Source organism: Elgaria multicarinata, chromosome 8 (assembly GCF_023053635.1).
Source record: "Elgaria multicarinata webbii isolate HBS135686 ecotype San Diego chromosome 8, rElgMul1.1.pri, whole genome shotgun sequence".
NCBI classification, from domain to species: domain Eukaryota; kingdom Metazoa; phylum Chordata; class Lepidosauria; order Squamata; family Anguidae; genus Elgaria; species Elgaria multicarinata.
This window is the reverse complement of record NC_086178.1, coordinates 12,802,929-12,823,935: the sequence shown is the minus strand read 5'-3', so window position 1 is coordinate 12,823,935 and position 21,007 is coordinate 12,802,929. Positions and strand designations below refer to the sequence as shown.

Genomic DNA, 21,007 nt, shown 5'->3' with positions numbered 1-21,007 from the left:
TCCACAGCACAATTGTAACCAAGCAGGTTCGGGGGAGATCTTTCTCACCTTCCATCTCGCGTAAGGATGAGCTATGTGGAATCAGCCCAAAGACCTAACTAGCACTGCCTTCTGCTCCCACAGTAGCCAGAATATCTCTATGGGAATCCCACCAGCAGGACCTGAGTGCAACAGAAGACCCCTGTTCATGTTCCCCAGCAACTGGTGTTGAGAGACATACTGGCTCAGTTCAGACAACACATTTCTCAATAGTGTGTTTAGAATTCCTTGGTGGAGTTTTTGCACCACTGTTGAGAAATGTGTTGTCTGGTGGGAAAACTCCACCCCACGGTGGAGTTTTTTTTGTGTGGAAAACACTCCATGCTGAATATCCACGCTGTGCAGAGGAGAGTTCCTGCACAACCAGAGTGCTGCATGTTATGTGGAGAGCTCCATGGAGTTTCCCATTGTGTTTCGTGGATTTTTCCAACCGGCCACGGAGTTCCCTGGCAAGAGCAATGAGAGGAGCAAGTGCCGCTCTAGGAGAGTCACAGGGATTGGTTGTTTTGCAGCAATGACTGATAGTATACCATCGGGAGGACCAGGGGAGGAGAGAGGGTGGAGGAACTGTCAATCAAATGTCGTGATGGATTTTACTCAACTCCACGTGTTGTCTGAACTGAGCCACTGCTTTGATATCACTGAAAGTAATATATAGGCATCCTGATTAGTTGGATACCTTATCCTCCATGAATTTGTCTTAATCTCTCTTTAAAGCCATCTAAGTTGGTGGCCGTCACCACATCTTGTAGTAGCGAAATCCATAGCTTCAGCTATGTGTTGTGTGTAGAAGTATTTCCTTTTGAATTGCTCACCTGGAAATGTACTGATAGGCCTTATTCTTTTTTGACCCTCATTTATTCATGGTATTTTAAAATTGCCCTATAACAATCAGTTAAAAGAATCCAATCCAATACAAAAGGACAAATGGCACAGGAGTAGATAAATATAAAGATCTAAAAACTTAAGTCTCTAACAAAATGTAACTGCCTAGAGTTGCCGCCATTCATATAATTTTCAGTTTGGACTTCATTTGAAGACAAGATCGCTAATTGATGCTTATGCAGATTTAGTTTTTAATTCTGCCCAGTTTGCTCTTCCAGGCATGTGTGTTCCTGTCTTTGCAGCTAATCCTCTGTGTAATGGATTTTAGTGTTCATTTAATAGGAGAGGAGTCTTAACTCTGTGGTGGAGCAAAGCCTTTTGCAACTATAGCAGCTCAGGTTCATTCCTGGTATCCCCATTCACAGGATCTCGGCAGGAAAAAGCTTCAGGTGGAAACCTCAGAGATCCTCTGTCAGAGGAGACCTACAACAGACTATGTGCTATTTGCCCAGATTCGGACAACACTAGTCCTGGCTTGAATAGGCAACCTGGCAACCAGGCACCCATTGTGGGTTAAATAAGCCACAGTGGGCTGGGGTGATCGTGCGAACCAGGACAACATAGGGTTAGATGGACCATTGATTTCAGACTGCATGAGTATGGCTTGCCATCGCAGTGGAAGTAGCACTGAGTGAAGAATCTGGTATTCTAAGCATCTCAGATATAATTTAAAAGGGAAAACCAATATAGTTCTAGCCCTTATGGCTCAGAAAGCAGGGCATGGCAGTGTGTGAGCTGTTTCTGAAATTTTAGGAGCCAGAGAGGTGACTAAAGTCCATCTCCTGCGGCAAGACACAGAGCTTTGGTATTCTGCTCCGATCCGCCCCACACGACTAGTGAAACCAAAATAAAGTGTATGTAATAATGAAAATTACAGAGTAAATCATGCGAAGAAAGAAGAATTGTGCAAAGTTGCTCAATTTTCATAATTGATAGAGGTCTCAGAATTCACCTTTCTTTTATTTCTTTTGTTTTTAACTGGCTGGTTGTAGAATTAATACCGTATGTCAGGCAGTATTGTTTCTCCCTGCCTTCAAACATTTCCAGTGGAAAGCCACTTGCTTTTAAGAGAATCCCAGTGACACTTATAACTATCCTGATTCGGTTTGCCTTTCTCCCAACCTTTTAAGTGTCTCCCTTATCTTTTCTTTGTTTTAAGCAATGCCATTTTTATTTTGTGCAGTGGGAAGAAGTCAGTGGCTATGATGAAGCCATGAACCCCATCCGGACGTATCAGGTCTGCAACGTTCAGGAAATGAACCAGAACAATTGGCTGAGGACCCAGTTCATCCAGCGCCGGGACGTCCAGCGTGTTTACGTGGAGCTGAAATTCACGGTGCGCGACTGCAACAGCATCCCCAATATCCCAGGCTCTTGCAAAGAGACCTTCAACCTCTTCTATTACGAGTCGGATACAGACTCCGCCTCTGCCTCCAGCCCCTTCTGGATGGAAAACCCTTACATCAAAGTGGATACAATTGCTCCCGATGAGAGTTTCTCAAAGCTGGAATCTGGCCGGATGAACACCAAGGTGCGCAGTTTTGGGCCCCTTTCCAAGAATGGTTTCTACCTGGCCTTCCAGGACCTGGGGGCTTGCATGTCGCTCATCTCAGTCCGTGCCTTCTACAAGAAGTGTTCTAGCACCATCGCTGGCTTTGCCATTTTCCCTGAGACCTTGACTGGGGCAGAACCAACCTCCTTGGTGATTGCTCCAGGGACCTGCATCCCCAATGCGGTGGAAGTATCTGTGCCCTTAAAGCTCTACTGTAACGGCGATGGGGAATGGATGGTACCAGTGGGAGCTTGCACCTGTGCTTCTGGGTACGAGCCGGCCATGAAGGAGACTCAGTGCCAAGGTAAGTGGTGACCTTTGGTTTAGCATTCCTCTGTTGTGTTGTTGAGAGGCCCAATGGCTGTACAAGTTCCTGGTATAAGCAGTAGACATTTCCAGAATTCCTGACCATTGGCCATGCTTGCTGGGGCTATTGGATGCTGAAATCCACCACATCTGGAGGGCATCAAATTGGGAAAGGCAACTTTAGGTAATAAATCTTGATGCCAACGGTTGTGCTCAAATTCAGACGCCATGTTCCTAGTCTTCCAAATCATAATTTGCAGAATCAGGAATGTGTCTTTTGAACTAAACATCTGAGGCCATGCATGGATCAGAACATAGAACCATGAATAAAATGGTTCTCCAGTTGACTGTCATCCCTTGGTCACTAAGTAAGCTCAGACGTCTCCAGTCCAGTATGGAATTCCTTTCCATAAAGGGAGGCTGAATAAATACTTCAATGATGGTTTAGGTCAATCTTCCCCAAATGTTTTGGACAACATCTCCAGGAATTCCTGACCACTGGCCATGTTTGCAGGGCCTGATGGGTGCTGAAGCCCACAACATCTGGCGCTTGAGGCAGAAAGTCCAAATCTCTCTCTCCTCCATTCATCCACCTGGCACCTAAACCATGTGCCTTGCTTCTCCTCGTGATAGGCCGGCCCTGTGTTAATGATGCATACCATTTCCTTATTCCCAGCCACCATGTTTCCATATTCCACTGTGCAAGTGCCCTGAGGCTGGGGCACTGACAGCTACCACCAATGGTCAATATTGCTGCAGGGGCAACAGTAATGTTAAGGAGAGAAGCAATAGAGACTTGGAGGCCCTGCTGCAGCGAGCCTCATGTGGCCCATTGGCTGCCTGTCTGAGCAGCAGGGATCCATCCGTTGTTTGATCGTACAGCCTAAGGCCTACAAATTTAGCGTGCCCCTCTCTGTAAATGTGTGAAGAGCTGCTGAGAGGAATCAGGTTGGAGAGATGGAGCAGGATCTTCTCTGTGTTGGCCCCCCACATTTTAGAATTCCCTAAAGAGATAAGCATGTCACAGCCCAGCATTGCAGGTTTTAAAACATGGGTGTCCCGAAGTCCCATTTTCCAAATTACCAATCATTTGGAGGTTTCTCCGCTTGGGTGCAGTTTTTTTACCATTTTTTTGTCCGTCAGAGTGGTAAAGCAGCAGTTTCTGCAGCTGAAACTCTCCCCACGGCCTGAGTTTGATCCCAGCGGAAGCTGGTTTCAGGCAGCCGGCTCGGGTCGACTCAGCCTTCCATCCTCCCAAGGTCGGTAAAATGAGTACCCAGTTAGCTGGGGGAAAGGTAATAACGGCCGGGGAAGGCAACGGCAAACCACCCCGCTTATAAGGCCTGCCAAGAAAATGTCAGCGAAAGCTGGCAACCCTCCAAGAATCAGTAATGACTCAGTGCTTGCATGAGAGGTTCCTTTCCTTTCCTTTTCTGAAAAATTAAACTGGCTCTCCTAAGGCATAGCTATTGGTGGTAAGAGATTTAGGTTAAAATATGTTGGTGTTTTTGTATTTTGGCCCCTCCCTCTTGCCATGGGCCCAGCCCCTTTCAGCTTCTGCTCCACCCACTCCCTGCCGAAATGCAGAACTTAATTGCTTCTCCAAAGCTGAATTTGACTTGAGATCTTCCACCCCTCTTTTAAAAAATCAGCGACGCATTGTCTAGATAGCTTTTAAAGGTGTGTATGTGTGTGTGTTTTTAGTAGATTTGGGAATTGCTGTAAAAGGATCTATTGTGTGTTTGTGTAGTTTACTTGATGCCGATCTATTTTAATATGTATGATACCTGAATTTTCTGAGATGGTTGCCGCCCTAAATTGGTAGAAAGGTAGAATGCAATCTGTTGATTTAAATAAATGGGGGGAAACGATAGTATAAAACTGAGCGTAGCCCAAGACTCGGGTCGGCAGGAACACTGAAACAAAGCCGCTTGTGAAAGCTAGGTGGGGAAACTTAGCAGAGACAGGAAGGGCGTTCTGTGCATGCTCTGAGGCACTGTCTTGAGCCATTCAATTTAAAGATCCCAGTAGAAGGGAACAGCCTTTTAAGGCATCTTAACACCCGTACGATGGTTCAGGACTTTATATGATCAAAACCAGCACCTTGAACTATACTTTGGAAAGATGCCCCTGATCCAGCTTCAAGGCAATTTCTCTCCATGTGTATGGAAATGACAGCTCACAAACGCCAGCCCCCGTTTTGAGCCTGGCCTCTTGACCTCGCCGCTTTAAAATTAAAAGATCTGTGTTTCTGGATCTCTGCCTGAAAGCATTAAAGCGTCCAAGGTTTACACAGGCCTTGTCTAGCTAATATCTTTTGTGACTGGATGTCTGGTGGGTGTTTCAAAGTCTAGCAGGTAGCCAGTGATGCCTCTGGAAGCAGATTCTCAGTCTTCTTTACCCCCCTCTCTCCATTCCCCCCCCTCCACCCCCACCCCCACCCCCCTTAGCTTTCCTTCCTTCTGGTCATGGAACGCTTGTTCCAGCACCTGGAGGTTATCTCCTGAAGTGTAAATCCAATTGATTCTGAATCAAAAGAAGCCTGTGGTATTGTCACCGCCAGGGCTCCACTGAAGAGCAGCGAGCCGTGGAACAGGAAATGGCTTGCAGGGGAAGCCAGAGGAGTTTGCAAGCGAGGGCTGGCTGGCTGCAGCCGGCTTCGAGGCAGCGAAGCTGTTGTGATGTTTATACTGATAATATAAATGTGGCACCTACAGGAGTGCATTGTCCCTAGGGTGACCCTATGAAAGGGAGGACTGGGGTCCTGTATCTTTAACAGTTGTACAGAAAAGGGAATTTCATCAGGTGTCATTTGTATGCATGCAGCACCTGGTGAAATTTCCTCTTCAACAGTTAAAGCTGCAGGAGCCCTGCCCTCTTTCATACCTGGTCACTCTAGTATAGCTCCTGCAGCTTTCACTGTTGTGATGAAAGGGGAATTTCACCAGGTGATGCATGCCGACAAATGGCACTTGCTGAAATTCCCTTCTCTATACAGCTGTTAAAAATACAGGAGCCTTGTCCTCCTTTCCATATGGTCACCTTAATTGTTCCTGCCCGACTACCATTCATGGTGTGTGTGTGTAAAGAGCTGCAGGGGGGAGGAGTCTAACTTCCAAGTTTACACTTCAGCACTTCTCAGATTTCCCAATGATTTGGCACTTGGAGGGACAGAAAGGTGCAGAAATGGAAGGGGGAGGGAGAAACCATTAAAATGAAGGCACGCTTACCTTGAAATTTCCTTCAGATTTTTTAGTGGCCTGGAAGCTGAATTAACTTATCTCTGTGTTTTGTTTTTGTTTTAGTCCATTTATCGTAATTTTTCAGATACGTTTTCTTCTATTCATTCTCATTCTGGAGAATTCTGTAGAGTATTTTGCTTTTACAAATGGGGAAACTGAGGCTGGGTCTGCATTGCACCCAAGGATGCTAACTGAAACACATTGGTGGACTATTCTGGCAGTTGCGTACCTGCCACTCACACCAAAGTTCTAGTGGCTATAGTTTGATTGATCCTGAAGGCCCCTAAAAGAGACGTAGGGCTGTTGGTTTCTTCTCCTCCCACCAGCCAGATATTTTACGTCTGTACTTAACTTGTTGTGACTCTTCTCCAAGCCTTCCGGAGGGAGCAAGCGAAGACTCCTAAATCAATCATTCTTGAAGAACTGCGTTGGCAAGGGGAGAGGAATAAGGATGCCAGCAGGGTAGACGGCAGTGACAAGGATTTGTGAGTGTTTGGCACTGGTGGCTGCCAAGCTTTAACTTTGAAGCCCGCAGGGTTTTGTACATTTAGGAAGAGAACTTCTGAAAACCTGTGCTTCAGCGGGGTGTGATCCCACCAGGTCAGGCCACATAGAAATGGTATGGAATTAAATTGATCTCATTGTGCTTTGTTGCGGTTTTGGTCTTGGACAAACAAAATTATTCAGGTGAGATAAGGATGTTGGAGTGGTCTTGCTGGTTAAAGTCCATTAGGGCATCATGATTAATAGCCATTGATACCCTTCTCCTCCATGAATTTATCCAACCCTCTTTTAAAGCCATCCAAATTGGCGGCCATCACCACATCTTGTGGTAGTGAATTCCATAGTTTAGCTATGCGCTGTGTGAAGAAGTCCTTCCTTTAGACTCTCTGCAGGGTTATTGTTAGGACACACAGGGGCCAACCAGCTATAAAACAGGGAACCACAAGTAGGACACAGGTGCAACAGCACCCTCCCACCCATGTTCCCCAGCAACTGGTGCACACAGGCTTACTGCCTCAGATACTGGAGGTAGCACGTAACCATCAGGGCTAGTAGCCATGGATAGCCTTCTCCTCCAGGAATTTATCCGACCCTCTTTTAAAGCCATCCAAATTGGTGGCCATCACTACATGTTGTGGTCGCAAATTCCGTAGTTTAACTGTGTGCTGTGTGAAGAAGTCCTTCCTTTTTTCTGTCCTGAATCTCCCATCAATCAGCTTCATGGGATGAGCCTGGTTCTAGTATTAATAAGGGATCTGCTCACAATTTACTTTCTCCACACCCTGTATGATGTATACGTAGCCTTGGCTCCTAGCATTCTACCATTTGGCCTTGCTGTGTTCAGCCATTTTGTTGGGCAAAGCAGGAGAGGATTGTGCAGTGTGCTTACAGTCCATTTGGGCACGTGCTTACAATTTGACAGGTGTAGACTTTGCTGGGGAGATCCAATTCATCATCCAGGCAGGTTCTTGGTGCAGATCCAATACAAACCTTCATTTGCTACCTCATACATTGGGTAATTTAACAACAGCAGCAATGAAAGGCCAATGTACATGTGTGTCCCCTTGTGCCTTTGGGGCTGGAGATCGTCCATGTGAGGATTTCACATCCGTAAATGGAAACAGATTTTAAGGATTTGCAAGGACTTGAAGTTAGCCAGATTTCCTGTGAGTTGTGCTGGGGCTTTGAAAGCATTCATATACACCTTGGGTAAATCTGAAATGTTTCTGGCTCTCGACTCACCCTTCCATTCCACTCTCTTAAGAGAGAGATGTCTTTCTCATCTGGTTATGCATTCTCCAAAACCCTCCCATAAAAGGCTTGCGTGCAAAATTGCAATTTGCAAACCTAACCTTTCCAAGCCCTTCACTGATGGGGAGGAGGACACTGGTGGTCTTGTTAGCCATCTGTTGTAAAATATTGCTGATTTTAATACAGCGCTGCAATTTATTTTTAAAAAAACACAGTCCTACAAGAAAAAATACCAATCCAGGCAGTTATTCATTGTTAATTATTATTAAAGGCATTTTTAGCTCATCCTTCCTCCAAAGTATTCAAAGCGGTGTATGTGGTTCCTTACCCCTTGTACCCTCACAGCAACCTTGTGAGGCAGGCGAGGCTGAGAAAAGTGGCTGGCACAAGATCACTCAGTAAACTTTATGGCTGAGCAAAGATTTGAACCTGAGTCTCCAAGTCCACCGTTCAAACTACTACAGCATGCAGGGAGAGCAAACTCTTCCTGTGTGCAAAATCTAACCTACATGCTAGTCTTACTAGCCAGGTGCAAGCAGTAGCTTGGCCACTCTCAAGCCTACTTTGGTAATGTTGAAGTTGCAGGATAGAGGTAAAACACACAACTGTTGTGTTTTTAGGAACAAAGTACCCCAGGCTATGATACTGTGGAGTCAACATGCTGCAGGTTTCAGTTGCCGCATTTGGAGCAAGCTGTTTGCTGAGCATGTCTCCTGAAGTCAGCAGCTTTAGACTTTTTTGCCCACAGAGAAGCTGTCAGCAATAGAATGTTAACAAACACCATAACTTCTGTGAGGTAAAGAAAAAGCCGGTTCCGCTTGTGGGAGCAGGGATTATTATTATTATTATTATTATTATTATTATTATTATTATTATTATTATTTATATCCCGCCTTTTCCCCAGTACTGGGACTCAAGGCTAGGGAACCCAGAAGCTAAGCGGCTGAAGGAAGAATGACAGGTTAAGGAGTGGTCTTAGAACTGGAGAGCAAAGGGAAGTGAAGGAGGCAGATAACTGGGGAGTAGGAAAGGGCTAAGAAAGCGCAAAGTGGGGTGGGTAGGGTGTCGAGGAGACATGGGTGCTGAAGAGAGCAGTCACATAGGGCCAAAGGCACAAAGGCGGCTCTGTGCTGTTGGCAGGAATGGAGTGGACAAAAAGGAGGGGCCTGAATTTCACACACCCATTGGAACTAGCCAGCTGGATTTTGACTGCGAGCCCCCCTGTTAATTCACAAGCTTTTGCAGGTTAGGAAAACGTAGGACCCCAGATGAAGGAATACCGTTGATGCTTCCTCCCCTAGTGTTTCCTCCATTTCTAGGCCAATGTGCTCCAGTGAATAATCTGGGGTTACACTTCAGCTGGGCTCAAATCCTTGACCTGGGCTCCTCAGACCCTGGTTCAGCTATGGAACTCTGACTCAGCTCAGATGGTTTACCTGTCAACATGGCTCAGGGACTCTTTGGCTCAGTCCAGGAAGTCTGGACCCGGAGGCTGGGACCTACTTGCCGGGTGAGCTACAAGCCTCAGAGCCCTTCAGGCACTGAAAGAAAATGGAGCGTGCAGTATGGCCCCCTGTAATTTGGAAAGCCTCTGGATTTCCCAGGCTCAGGGATTGGCCCTTTGCCAAGCCTTGACCAGGGAGCTTTTGGTCAAACCTTCAACTTCCAGCCTCGAGGCCGTTTTTGCCCTTCTAATTACTCATGGGTTCTCCCCCCACCCCACCCCGGCTGTTCTGAGAGCGCTTGATGCTGCCTCGGCAGCAAATACCAATAAAACTGAATTGCGGCTCAGAATGGATTTACAGCAAGGTCCTCTCCGCTCCTTTCTAAACTTCCTGGTCTTTTGAAGATTCCCCTGCTTTCCTTTCATCTGCCGACCCACTGAAGGCGAGATAGAAGCTGCCTTTCAGGGCGGTTAACTCTGGAAATCCCAGAAGAGCCACTTGGACACGGAGGTTGCTGTCATGGGCTGGTTGCATAGCATCCTTGGGTTTTGTGTGGTTTTTGTTTGTTTGTATAGCAGCCCACCTTGCGAGGCTCATTAGCACTCATTTAATTAGCACGTAGCTCTCCTCCTGGGGTTTGGCTTGCTTTTTTAAATCTTTTGAGGGGGGTGGGGCGGGGAATGGATCCATAGAGACAGTCTTGTCAGGGGGAGGAGGAAGAGGCAGCAAGCAGTGCCTGCAAAGAACTACGGACTGTTCAGAGTATAGAGCTTTTATGTGTGCTTCCCATGGGGTACAAAGGAGAAAAATGAGGCGGAGGGATGTTTAAAAAAGAGAGAGAAAGAAAGTGAATTCTTGGGAGGCGGAACTGTATACACTTGCTTCCATGTTTTGTGCTTTTTCTGCATTCTTGAGAAATTGTTGCCTGAAAAGCAAGAGGGGGGGGGGGGAGAGAGAAAATGAAAAAGTCCATGCTTCAATCTGGTTTTCCAACATAGGCATTGTTCTCCACCTACATATTGCTCACTGCATAAACTCCAGAAATCCCATGTGCACTGTGCTCAAAAGCGAAGGCCATCTTCCCCTAAATCCAGTGGAGGCTGGTGGTTCCAATATCAGGGTGGTGGTGAATCCGCTCCGGGTTTCAGACAGAATCTTAAAGAGAGGTATCTGAGGTGGTTCACAGCCTCCACTGCCTGAATGTTACTTTTGCTCATATCCCCTTTTAATGTAGTATTTTCCAGACCTGGCACAGGTGAGGCAGGTTTTTTAGCTGAAATTCCAAATTTTAAGAATTACAATCCAAATGCTTCGTTCTGCATCTAAATGATTTTGTTTTCAGTGTGAAAAAAGTAAGAATGACCTGCCGTCGGCTGTCTCTCTGCATGAGTCGCTGATCTGGGCGCATCTCCACTTCTTCCCAGGATGCCTCTGTCCACCAGAGAGAGGGCAACTGCTTTCTTTCTGGAAAGCAGAGCAGAGGAGAACTCTGGGAGACTGTCATGTGACTTCGCAGAAGATGACCCCTGTTGTTGGAACAGTGGTGAATGTGCCCCAAGTCTAAAGTAGAGCACAAGATATGACAATGCTGGTGCACGCTAGAATAAATAGGCAGGCTTTCATAGAATCATAGAATGGTAGAGTTGGAAGGGGCCTATAAGGCCATCGAGTCAATGCAGGAATCCGCCTTAAAGCATCCCTGACAGATGTCCCTTGATGTCCTTTCATTCTAGCCTACTGTACTCAGGAACAATCAACTAGGGATGGATGGGAATTTCGTTCAGTTTCTTTTTATTTGTGATCTGCCCGGAGAGCCTTGGCTGTTGGGCAGGATAAATATGAAATAAATAAATAAATAAATAAATAAATAAATAAATAAATATTAAGATCTTACCAAAATGTGCAAATCTCTTCATAAATGGGATGGAAGGAACTTGAGATTTAGAAGTTCTGAATGTGGAAGAAAGTAGAACTGAAAGACCCGCCCATCTAGGCAGAAGCTTCAAGTGCTTAGCTCTTAAAAGTCTGGCTTTGTATGGCTGTCTAGTCAACCATGTTGTGGTCCTGAATTAGGGCTGCCGTCTCTCTTTTTTCCTGCCAAGTTCATAATCTTTAACTACTACATGGCAGGCAAGTACAACATGGCAATAGCTGTACCTGTTGAATTTGGCTGGTGCAGATGAGTGAGAATTTTGCTCAGTTCATTTTTTAAAAATATATGAACTTACTGATATTCACAATTTTCTTTGTACACAGCATAGCTGGGCAGCTTCTGAACCTCCAGATGTTTTGGCCTACAATTCACATACTCCTCCATCATTGGCTATGCTGGCTAGCGCTGATGGGATAAAACATCTGGAGGGCTACAAGTTGCCCAGCCCTAATATACGGGCCAGAAAGAACTTATGAATTTAAAAACTCAGAGGTGGGAGGAAATGAACCTGACAGACTCGTCCAACCACCCAGACAAATGGGCAAGTCTTCTTCCTCCTGTCCACGTGTGCCACCGTCTCCTGCTGTCTGAGCCACTTGCATGATGCAGGGGCCGTCTGTGTTTTGGGGAACACGTATGCACTGCATACTTACATGAATAGCACAGGCATGAGCCAACCCTCCTTAAACCTTGTTTGCATTTGGTCCACATGAACCCAGCACAACATATGGCTGTAAAACCTGATGTGTATTTCAGAGAGCTTTCCTAGCGTACATGCCTCCGAAATCACTGCTTGCCTCATTACCGTTGCGATAAGACTTTAATGTTGATGTTTCCACAGCGTGTGGGCTTGTGTGCATGTGTGTTCCTTGATGCCATCTAAATGTTAAATAAATCATATCAGTGCCAAGGAAGATAATGCATTGAATGTGCGTAGTTCATGTTTGTGCTTCCTGCCTTTGGCCATCAATGGGATTTTTATCGCAATCAAAAGCAGAAGTGGTTTTCAGGAACTTGTTTCTCCGCACTAGACTCTCTTTACTGGGTTCATTTATGTGATCCTTTTTAACCACAGGGTACACGCTACATCATCCCATGTGATGGTTGGAGATATATAATTCACACACAGCAAATTATTTTGAATATGTGGGTACTAGGGAATTATGTTTTTGGGGTGGTGGAGGGGGGGAAGAAAAGTAACTGCAGTAGCTAGATTCAAAACCATCTGTTAGCTGTGACACGCTTTGCTAGGGATGGACAAACAAGCAAAGTTTGATCATGCCAAGTTTCTCTCAACAACACCTCATCTCTTCAATTTGCACTCGCATTTGTGATTGCTCTTCATTTGAACAAAACGAAGAGCTATCAACCATGAAAGTTGCACACACAAAAAATCCAACCTTGTGAAATGGTCCCCCATAGACTAAAGTGTATGGGTGATTAAAAATGTGCTCATTTTGGACATAATGTGCTTCTGTTTATGCTTAGGATTGCGAATGGGGCATTTTCAAGTGATTTACAAACTGAAACAAAATTCTTATACATCCCTAACCCTTGCTGCCAAAAAGATTGGCTTCTGGGGTATGTAAAAGTATGTCCCTTGGAGGAATTCATCTGTCTCTGTACATGAGTCATTTGACCGGGGCATGCCCCTGATTCAAAGGAAAAATGCAAAGAGCACTGACTCATGCAGGGAATCAGCAGGTATATTCTTAATTTTGCTGCGTTTTAGGATTGATTGGATGCTCCAAACATGGCAGATACAGAGATAGGTCAGAATTACCCATCTCCTGGTGGGCGATTGAGAAGAAGGCAAAGCTAGAGCATTTGACTAATCCAGAGGCACAGCAAGGTCCCTCCTCCCTGGCTTGGTACTGTTGGACTCACAGGAGCCTTTAACTATTTTTTTAAAAAAAATCTTACAGTCTGCTAGCAGTTCTCCCGTGGCCCATTAGTGTGTTCTGGCGCACAGCTTGGAAATTACCACTCTAAATGCTCTCAAAGCTTTATTTAGTTGATGGATAATTCATGCACTGTATAAAATATGGTTGGTTCATGCATATGTGACTTTTGAATGCAAAAATAAAATATACTTAATGAGGCACACACCTGACGTTAGGAGAGCTGCAGTTATAATAATGCAACCTTACAAGGAAATATACGAAAGCAACTAGGGGCCAGACAATGTAGTTTGGCAAGCCTGCTTATACTCCCACACCAATGTTCATAGAACCACAGAATAGTAGAGTTGGAAGGGGCCTATAAGGCCATCAAGTCTAACCCCCTTCTCAAAGCAGGAATCCACTTTAAAACATACCTGACAGATGGCTATCCAGCTGCCTCTTGAATGCCTCTAGTGTGGGACTGCCCACAACCTCCCTAGGTCATTGGTTCCATTGTCTTACTGCTCTAACAGTCAGGAAGTTTTCCTGATGTCCAGCCGGAATCTGGCTTCCTGTCACTTGAGCCCATTCTTCCGTGTCTTGCACTCTGGGATGATCGAGAAGAGATCCTGTTAGTCATTTATGATGCATGGATCTAACACCGTGGAGAACTGCTGCTGGTCAGAACACACAAACTGGGTTTGATTGACCTATCTAGTCCAGTAGTGGATCTACTGGATTTAAGTGCAAAATTGAGAAGGACCATAGCTTAGTGGTAGAGTGCATGCTTTTCTATGCCAGAAGTCCCAGGTTTTTTAGGAAAAGAAAGACCCTTGCATAAGACCCTCAAGGATGGTTGCCAATCGCAACACACAGTTAAACCGTGGAATTTGCTACTACAAGATGCAGTGATGGTCACCAATTGGGATGGCTTTAAAAGGGGGTTGGTCAAATTCCAAAGGAGAAAGCAAGCAATGGTCATTAGTTATGAAGGCTATATGCTCCCTCCGGTATCAGTGACAGTATGCCTCTGGACACTAGTTGCTAGAGAACATGAGCAGGAGGGTGCTGTTGCACTCATGTCCTACCTGAGAGTTTCCCACAGTCAGCAGCTTGGCCACTGTGTGAATAGAATGTTGGACTGGATAGATCCAGCATGACTCTCCTTGCATTCTTAGAGTAGACAGTACTGGGCTAGGTGGACCAGTAATTGGAGGCAGCTTCATATGTTCCTGTATAATCATATGATTGGTTAAAGCGCACTTTAGAGAGAACCAACTCTACTCTGGTTCACAAGAATTCTGTTGCCTAGAAGTAATTCCAACTCGCCCCAGGTGATCAGGCAAGTGGCAGGTTTCAGCCTTGTGATGATAAGATTTATATTAGCACACAAAGTAACTTCAGTTGCTGAATATTAGGTGAGGGGTAGTGGCCCATCCCACTGGCAAGTTTGCAATTGAAAAGCTGTATATGAGAGACAGAGGACAATAAAAGTATAGAAATCAGAGACTTGAGGAATTAAAGTTCTGGGTCTACATTTTTTCTTTCTTTCTAAAACCAGAAAAGAACTGGAGGAGATAAAAGAGCCGTAAGGGATTAGTAGAGAAGGAAAATACTAATCAATGATCAAGGCCGCACACAAAAATTAAGTGGTGAAAGCAGGACTGAGAACATATATTTTAAGGTGCTTTTTTTTAAAAAAAAAAAAAACAGAAGAAGAAGCAGTCGAAGAAGGGAAGCTCAGGCAAAGAATGGATTTCGGATGGCAGCCTTGCAAAGGACTCTGTAATCAAAACTAGCCGCCTGAGGCTTAGATTCTCAGACTCGAGGATTGGTCCGGCGTGGGTGGGATGATGCAGGACAGCTGGAGAAGGGTGGTGGTTGTGCAGATCAAGGAGGGAGAAGATCCAGAGGCAGGTGGCGCCTTCCTTCTGCCGTTTGCCAAGGTTTTGCATTGGAGTCAGTACGGCCCCCGAAGAAGCAGGCAAGATGCAATGGTGGGGCAGGAGAACAGCTGTGAAGCTCCAATGTTGAGGAACCTGTGGGTTTCCAGATGATACAACTCTCATCATTCTTGACCAGTGGCTTTCCCACCTGTGGCTGATGGGAGTTCAAGACCACCATCATCTGGAAGCCATGGGTTCCCCATCCCTGCCGTAGAGTGGTTAGGATTCTGGGGCAAGGTAAAACTTTATGTTGCATCTGACTTTTCCTCCGAAGAGGAGCTTTGGTGAAGTTCCAGATGAGCTCCAATCCACAGATTCTCTCATGCAGCCTTAAACAACATCATAAAAGGAAGCTCATTGGATGGCGTTGAGCCGGTTGCTATATCTTAGCCTGACCTCTCTTTCACAGGAGAGCAAAATAAGAGCGCTCCCACAGACACCACGCTGAGCTCCTTGGTGTCTCATCCCTGGACCTTCGTGGCCTCTACTAGGCCTAGGGGGTGAGTGGCAGGGTGTATTTAGGCAGCGAGAAAGAGGGCCAGTATGGATCTCAGAGTATGTGAGTGGGTCTCCGGGGAACTAGGGGCTACAGCAAGAGGGCACAGTGGAACAAGCTGCTGGTGTACACTGCACACAACTCAACATGGTGGAGAACCATGCCAGAGAGCCAGGGTGGCGTTCAGTGCGCAGAGTGTTGCATTTTGAATGGGGAGACCTGGGTTCAATTCCCTATTGAGTCTCAAGGTGGCTGTGATGCTAAAGGATGGGTCAGAAATATGTGAACGGCCTGAGGTCCTTCAAAGAAGGGTGGGATAAAAGAGAACTTTGGCTATTGGGTTATAGAGAGCTAAGGTGGTGTAGTGGCTAAAGTGTTGGACTGGGAGTCAGGAGATCTGGGTTCTAGTCCCCACTCGGCCATGGAAACCCACTGGGTGACTTTGCGCCAGTCACAGGCTCTCAGCCCAGCCTACCTCACAGGACGGTTGTTGTCGTGAGGATAAAATGGAGAGGAGGAGGATTATGTACGCCGCCTTGGGTTCCTTGGAGGAAAAAGGTGGGATATAAATCCAAAAATAAATAAATAAATAAATGAAATGAAATGAAAAAATAATAATAATATGTTATTTTAAAAAAATAACCACAAGGCTATGTTGACTTGGCAGGTCAAGACAGAAAGGCCTTATGTGCAACTGTATTTCTTGCAGGTGTGTTTGTGTGTGTGAGAGAGAGAGAGACAGAGAGAGAGACAAAGAGACTGATTGATTGTCTTTTCTAATGCCTTATCTACACTCATCCATCTGAATCCTGCTTTGTTGACTTTTTTAGGAAACTGTGCAGGACCTTTTAAGCCAACCTCTGCTGGGGCGAAGAGTTTGATCTTTGTGGCTGAACTCCTCTGCCCCCTCTAACACACACACATTACTCTCGTCATCCTTTTGTGTGTTAATTATTCATTAAATGTGGCTTTACCAGGCATTACACATGAACAGGCCTTTGGGCAATGACAGCATGTTCTTAGAAGATATCTATTAACAGTGCCTTATGGACCCCCCTCCCCAACCCTCCCCCCCCTTGCAGAAATCCTGATGAGTGTTGCAAACAAAGCATTTGAAACTGAAGCTGTATGTGGCCATCAAATCAATGGTCCATCTCTGACCTGTTCCTGCCCGTGGGTGGATGCTACAGATGATGCCATAATGGAGTGATCCATTCTCCTTTGTTCAGCTTTTGACAGTGGGATTTAGCAGTTCCTTTTGCAAAAGAAGAGAAATGAAAATGCTATGTTAGAAATCACTAGATCCTGGTGGAACGACAAATCCCAATTTGCCTTGAAGAGAGGGAATGACAATTAAACAAACATAAGCCTCTTTTGTAGATATGACTTTATTGTCCTGTGGATAATTCAACGAAGTTGCCTGACTTTCGAAATTTCTTCTCATTTGATTTGTGCTCAGTAGTTACGTTTGGGGGAGAAATCTCAACCCAATCTGAGTCCTGAACTGTGGCCATGATTGTTCTGTTCGTGGAAAGAAAGATAAGAATTTGGCCAGCCTTCCCCAAACTGGTATTCTCCAGTGGTGTTGGATGGTAACTCCCAGAATCCTCCCAGACAACCAAGCTGGCTGGAGGTTTCTGGGAATTGTAGTCCAACATAACTTAAGAGCACCAGTTTGGGGAAGGCTGAAGGGTATTGTATTCATTTTACGGGCAGGCAATGTGTACCCCAGAATATTTGGAGGGCCACAATTCCCATCATCCTTCAGAATTGGTTATTGCTGGGAGCTGTAGTTCAAAACATCTGGAGGGTCATAAGTTGCCCATCCCTGATAAATTTGGACACATAATCTGTCTGATCTGTTCCCAGAAAGAATGGGCATGTGTTGAGGCAGACGGTGACAGACTTTGTATTCACATTATGGGCCTGTTCAGACAACACACTAAGCTGTGGTTACGCCCTTTTGCAGCAAATGGTTAGTGAGCGTGTTTAAACCATGGTTATGTAGCCACCATGGTTAGGAATGGTTCACATGACACGCTGAGCCATAATGTTTAGCTCAAAATCCTTAACCATGTGGCTTCATGTGCCGTCTGAACAGGGTCAAACGAGATACAGGTTAATTCATCTCTATCTCACCCTCCCATATACAGAGGAGTGTGTGCACACCTGAGGCTCTCACAGGATTGAGAAAGTAATGAGTGAACAGGCCCTTGAACTAAGATGAACTTTGTGAGAGTTGATAACCGACCATTTATCAATAAGGAATATGAGACCGGGCCAATGTCACTGCAGTAACAATGCCACTGCAGTAACATGGTGGTGCTGAGTTCCCATGGTGGGAAATATATTTTCTTTTGAGCAATCTCTTATTCAATTTCTTATGTTGAAATACGGTGGCTGGAGAATTTGTTTTCTGGAAACTCCCTGACATAAGACTTCGATATCTGATTTGTCCAAACTTAACTGGTAAGTTGACTGATCAGATATTTTTCAAAATGAATTTGCTTTCATAAAAGGTGAACTGATTATATCCTTTTAAGTAATAGTTAGTTCAATTATTTCCTTGTTTTAGATGCCACTGTCTATCTTTCCCTTGTGATCCACTCGTACTTAAGAAAACATCCTAGGGACCCTATAGCCCATCTCTGTCCTGAAAAATATTCTCCATGGCCGCTGGGATGTTACAAGGATTAGAAATTACATGCCGAGTAGATAGAGGCTGCGTTTGGACATTATGCTAAGCCATGGTTTAGTGAGACGTGAACCAGCCTAGCTACCTCTTGCCACCTAGCTCACACACTGCCCCCGCCTCTCCACCTCCAGCACAGCCATGAGGAGGCGTTCATAAGCTTGTGTGTCTGCTTTCGATCGACTGCAGTTTCCCATGTCATCCGAACCCAGAACAGTGGTTAATCGTAACCGTGGTTAGTTTAAATAAGCCAGCTAACGTTTGAAGTTAAAGCTCCTTTGACATTAGCCATAGTGAAGATTAACCACAACTTGTGTGATTTGGTCACACTGTGTGAGGAGAAGGGGTTTTTGAGAGCGCAGGGGGAGTTTGGGTTTGTTCACAATGGTGCTTCACCATAGTTTACTGTGCTGTCCAAACACAGCCCCGCTGTTGTTAATTTTGCCGCAGCCAAAGCTGGGCCTCCTGGCATTCAACTCAGGCTCTGAGGCTGGGCTCTGCTGAAGCCCGTTTCTAATTAAGCCCTTCCCAGTATATATGACCATAAGAGTGACTTTCTGAAGGCAGCAAGAGATGAATAACCATCATCTATGGAAACTGTGTGAGGTAAAAAATGAGGCCATTTAGGTCTGGCTTGGTTTGAAGTGAATTTCGAGAGGAATTTCTTGGATTTGATTTTAGTCAAATAATAGGCCCCAGCTGAATGCTGTGTCAATTGATTGCCTTCTCAGGCTTACTTCAGTGCTTTAGGTTCCACCACCATCACCCCACTCCTCATATCCTGCCTATCTCTCTTTCCTTGCCCCCCTCCACCCCAATTCCAAAAGTAACAGCAACACTCTGGAACTGAATTAGATTCTTCAACCTAAGGGATAATGCCTCCACAAATCAAAAGCACCTTAGGAAAAAAATAGCATTTGGGGCCGAGAGGTGCCACCTCATCCGTAGCTCAGGCTCCGTCACCACTGCCCTATTCCATCTGCAACCACTTACGGAAGAAGGATGGGAACAAGCAGCTTAGGTTCAGAAAGCGCAGCTTTTGCCAGCTGAACCTGATTGCTGCCTTTAACAAAATTGCAGGGTTGCCGGACAAAGAGATGTGATGGCTTTAATTTATCTCCAGGACTCCCCCCCCCTCTCCCCCCCCCCACTTTGTGCTGGGAGAGATGACACAGAATTTGGAAAAGGCACTGTTTAGGATTAAAAATGCTGTAACGTTGGGGGGCGGAAAGCTAGCAGGGGCCTTAACCGGGAAGAAGTCCCAGATTTTATTTATGTCAAATTGGGAATTGTAAGCAAAAATTCACAATTTGTAAGAGCTGGAGCTGACTGGGACAAGAGAGGAAATCTCAGCTTTGTTAATGATGTGCAGCCCAACTCTGGGGAACTCCCTCCGTCTTTAGGAAGGAGGGGACCCCGACATTTTGGTCAAACTTGGCTTTCAGGGACCATGTGTGTGTGTGCGCGCACGCCTCTCTGTCTTTGCCAAGTCTTCTGTGTGGTAACAAGTGATGTATGAGTCACTTTTGTGTGTGATTTTCTAAGCTGAATTATTTCAGGGTTGTGTGTGTGTGTGTGTATGTGTGTGTGTGTGTTTAAAAGCACAGAACTCCCACCCTTGGCCCTTATTCACATGGGCGAGGTCTCTATTTTGTAAGAGAGGCTTCCTCAAACCAGACCACCAGTGTGCTGTAGGCCCAGACTGGTTGTCTTTGCTGTAGCAAGTTGGGTTGGGCCGATGCTTAGCACGGAGGCATTGCTCAAGGAAAGCCCAGTTTACCACAAAAGATGTGGCATTGTTGTTTTTGGGCTGCTCCCTCCCTTTCTGAGATGATACTCAAAGAATAGTTCATTTCATGCTGTCGGTGCTGTGATTCAGAGAAGGTGCTAAGCTGCGATCTCTTGGCCTGACGTGGCCTCCTGAAGTACACTCAGATGATCTATCGAAATCTGTTTCCTTTCTCAGAATTGAGAAACACACTGTGCAGTTTGTTAGAACAGCCTTCCCCCAACATAGTGTCCTCCAGATGTGTTGGATTGCAACTCCCATAATTCTCAGCCAGCATGGCCAATCTGGAGGGTGTTGGGGAAAGCTGTGTTTGGGTAAGAACTAACCACCGCTGTGTTTCTGCATGAATCACTGCTCTGGGTGTGCATCCTCGGAGGGCGGGTGATCCTACTGCATTTCTCCATTGGGAGGGATTGAATGATCCAAACACACCTGATGCAGGGACACAGCAGAAGTATCTGCCTCCCTCCCCATCTCTGCTCCCCAACAACAACTGATTGGAAAGAGCCATGTCCGGAGCAATAGATCATGCAGAGACGCTGCGGACAGCCTCATCTGTGGATAGGTGATTAGGACTCATGGAAGCCTTTAACTTCTAAATTATTTTCTTGCAATTAATGGACCTCAATGAATGATATATCAGTGGTCCTAAATGAAGATTTCTCTCTTTATATTTTGTCTAAATATCTGCTTGAGTGTCCACACACACACACACCTTTCCCTCCTAACAGGAATGTTCCTGTTAGAATGCTGCTGTATCCAGATTGCACAGAGTTTCTGTACGGAAAGCCTGCCGCTCCCCGAGGTTTCTTGGAACAGTGGATGATGTTTCTCTGTCTCTGATTTCACGTAGCATTTTACAGTACGGTTCTGTGAATCACAAACTAGAGCTGGAGAAATGCTTTGTTCTCTAAGGGGTTTCCTTCATTTGCCACATTCCTTGTCTCATCTACGTTGTTTACCCCCAGCTATATTCAGTTTCACAGAAGTCACTTTTTTCTTCTCTGGCTGAGCCTGTTTGATGTCCCCCTACAGTTTAATAAG

The 21,007-nt window shown here is 45.5% G+C and overlaps 1 protein-coding gene across 4 annotated transcripts in view; it reads left to right on the top strand.

The window, feature by feature from the left end:
- EPHB3 (EPH receptor B3) overlaps positions 1 to 21,007 on the top strand; it is a 105,051-nt gene that overhangs the window by 42,404 nt on the left and 41,640 nt on the right. For all 4 annotated transcript variants that reach the window (XM_063131891.1, XM_063131889.1, XM_063131890.1 and 1 more), the window contains exon 3: positions 2,108 to 2,780. In XM_063131891.1, coding sequence (XP_062987961.1) covers positions 2,108 to 2,780 — 673 coding nt within the window. The remainder of the gene's footprint in view (positions 1 to 2,107; positions 2,781 to 21,007) is intronic.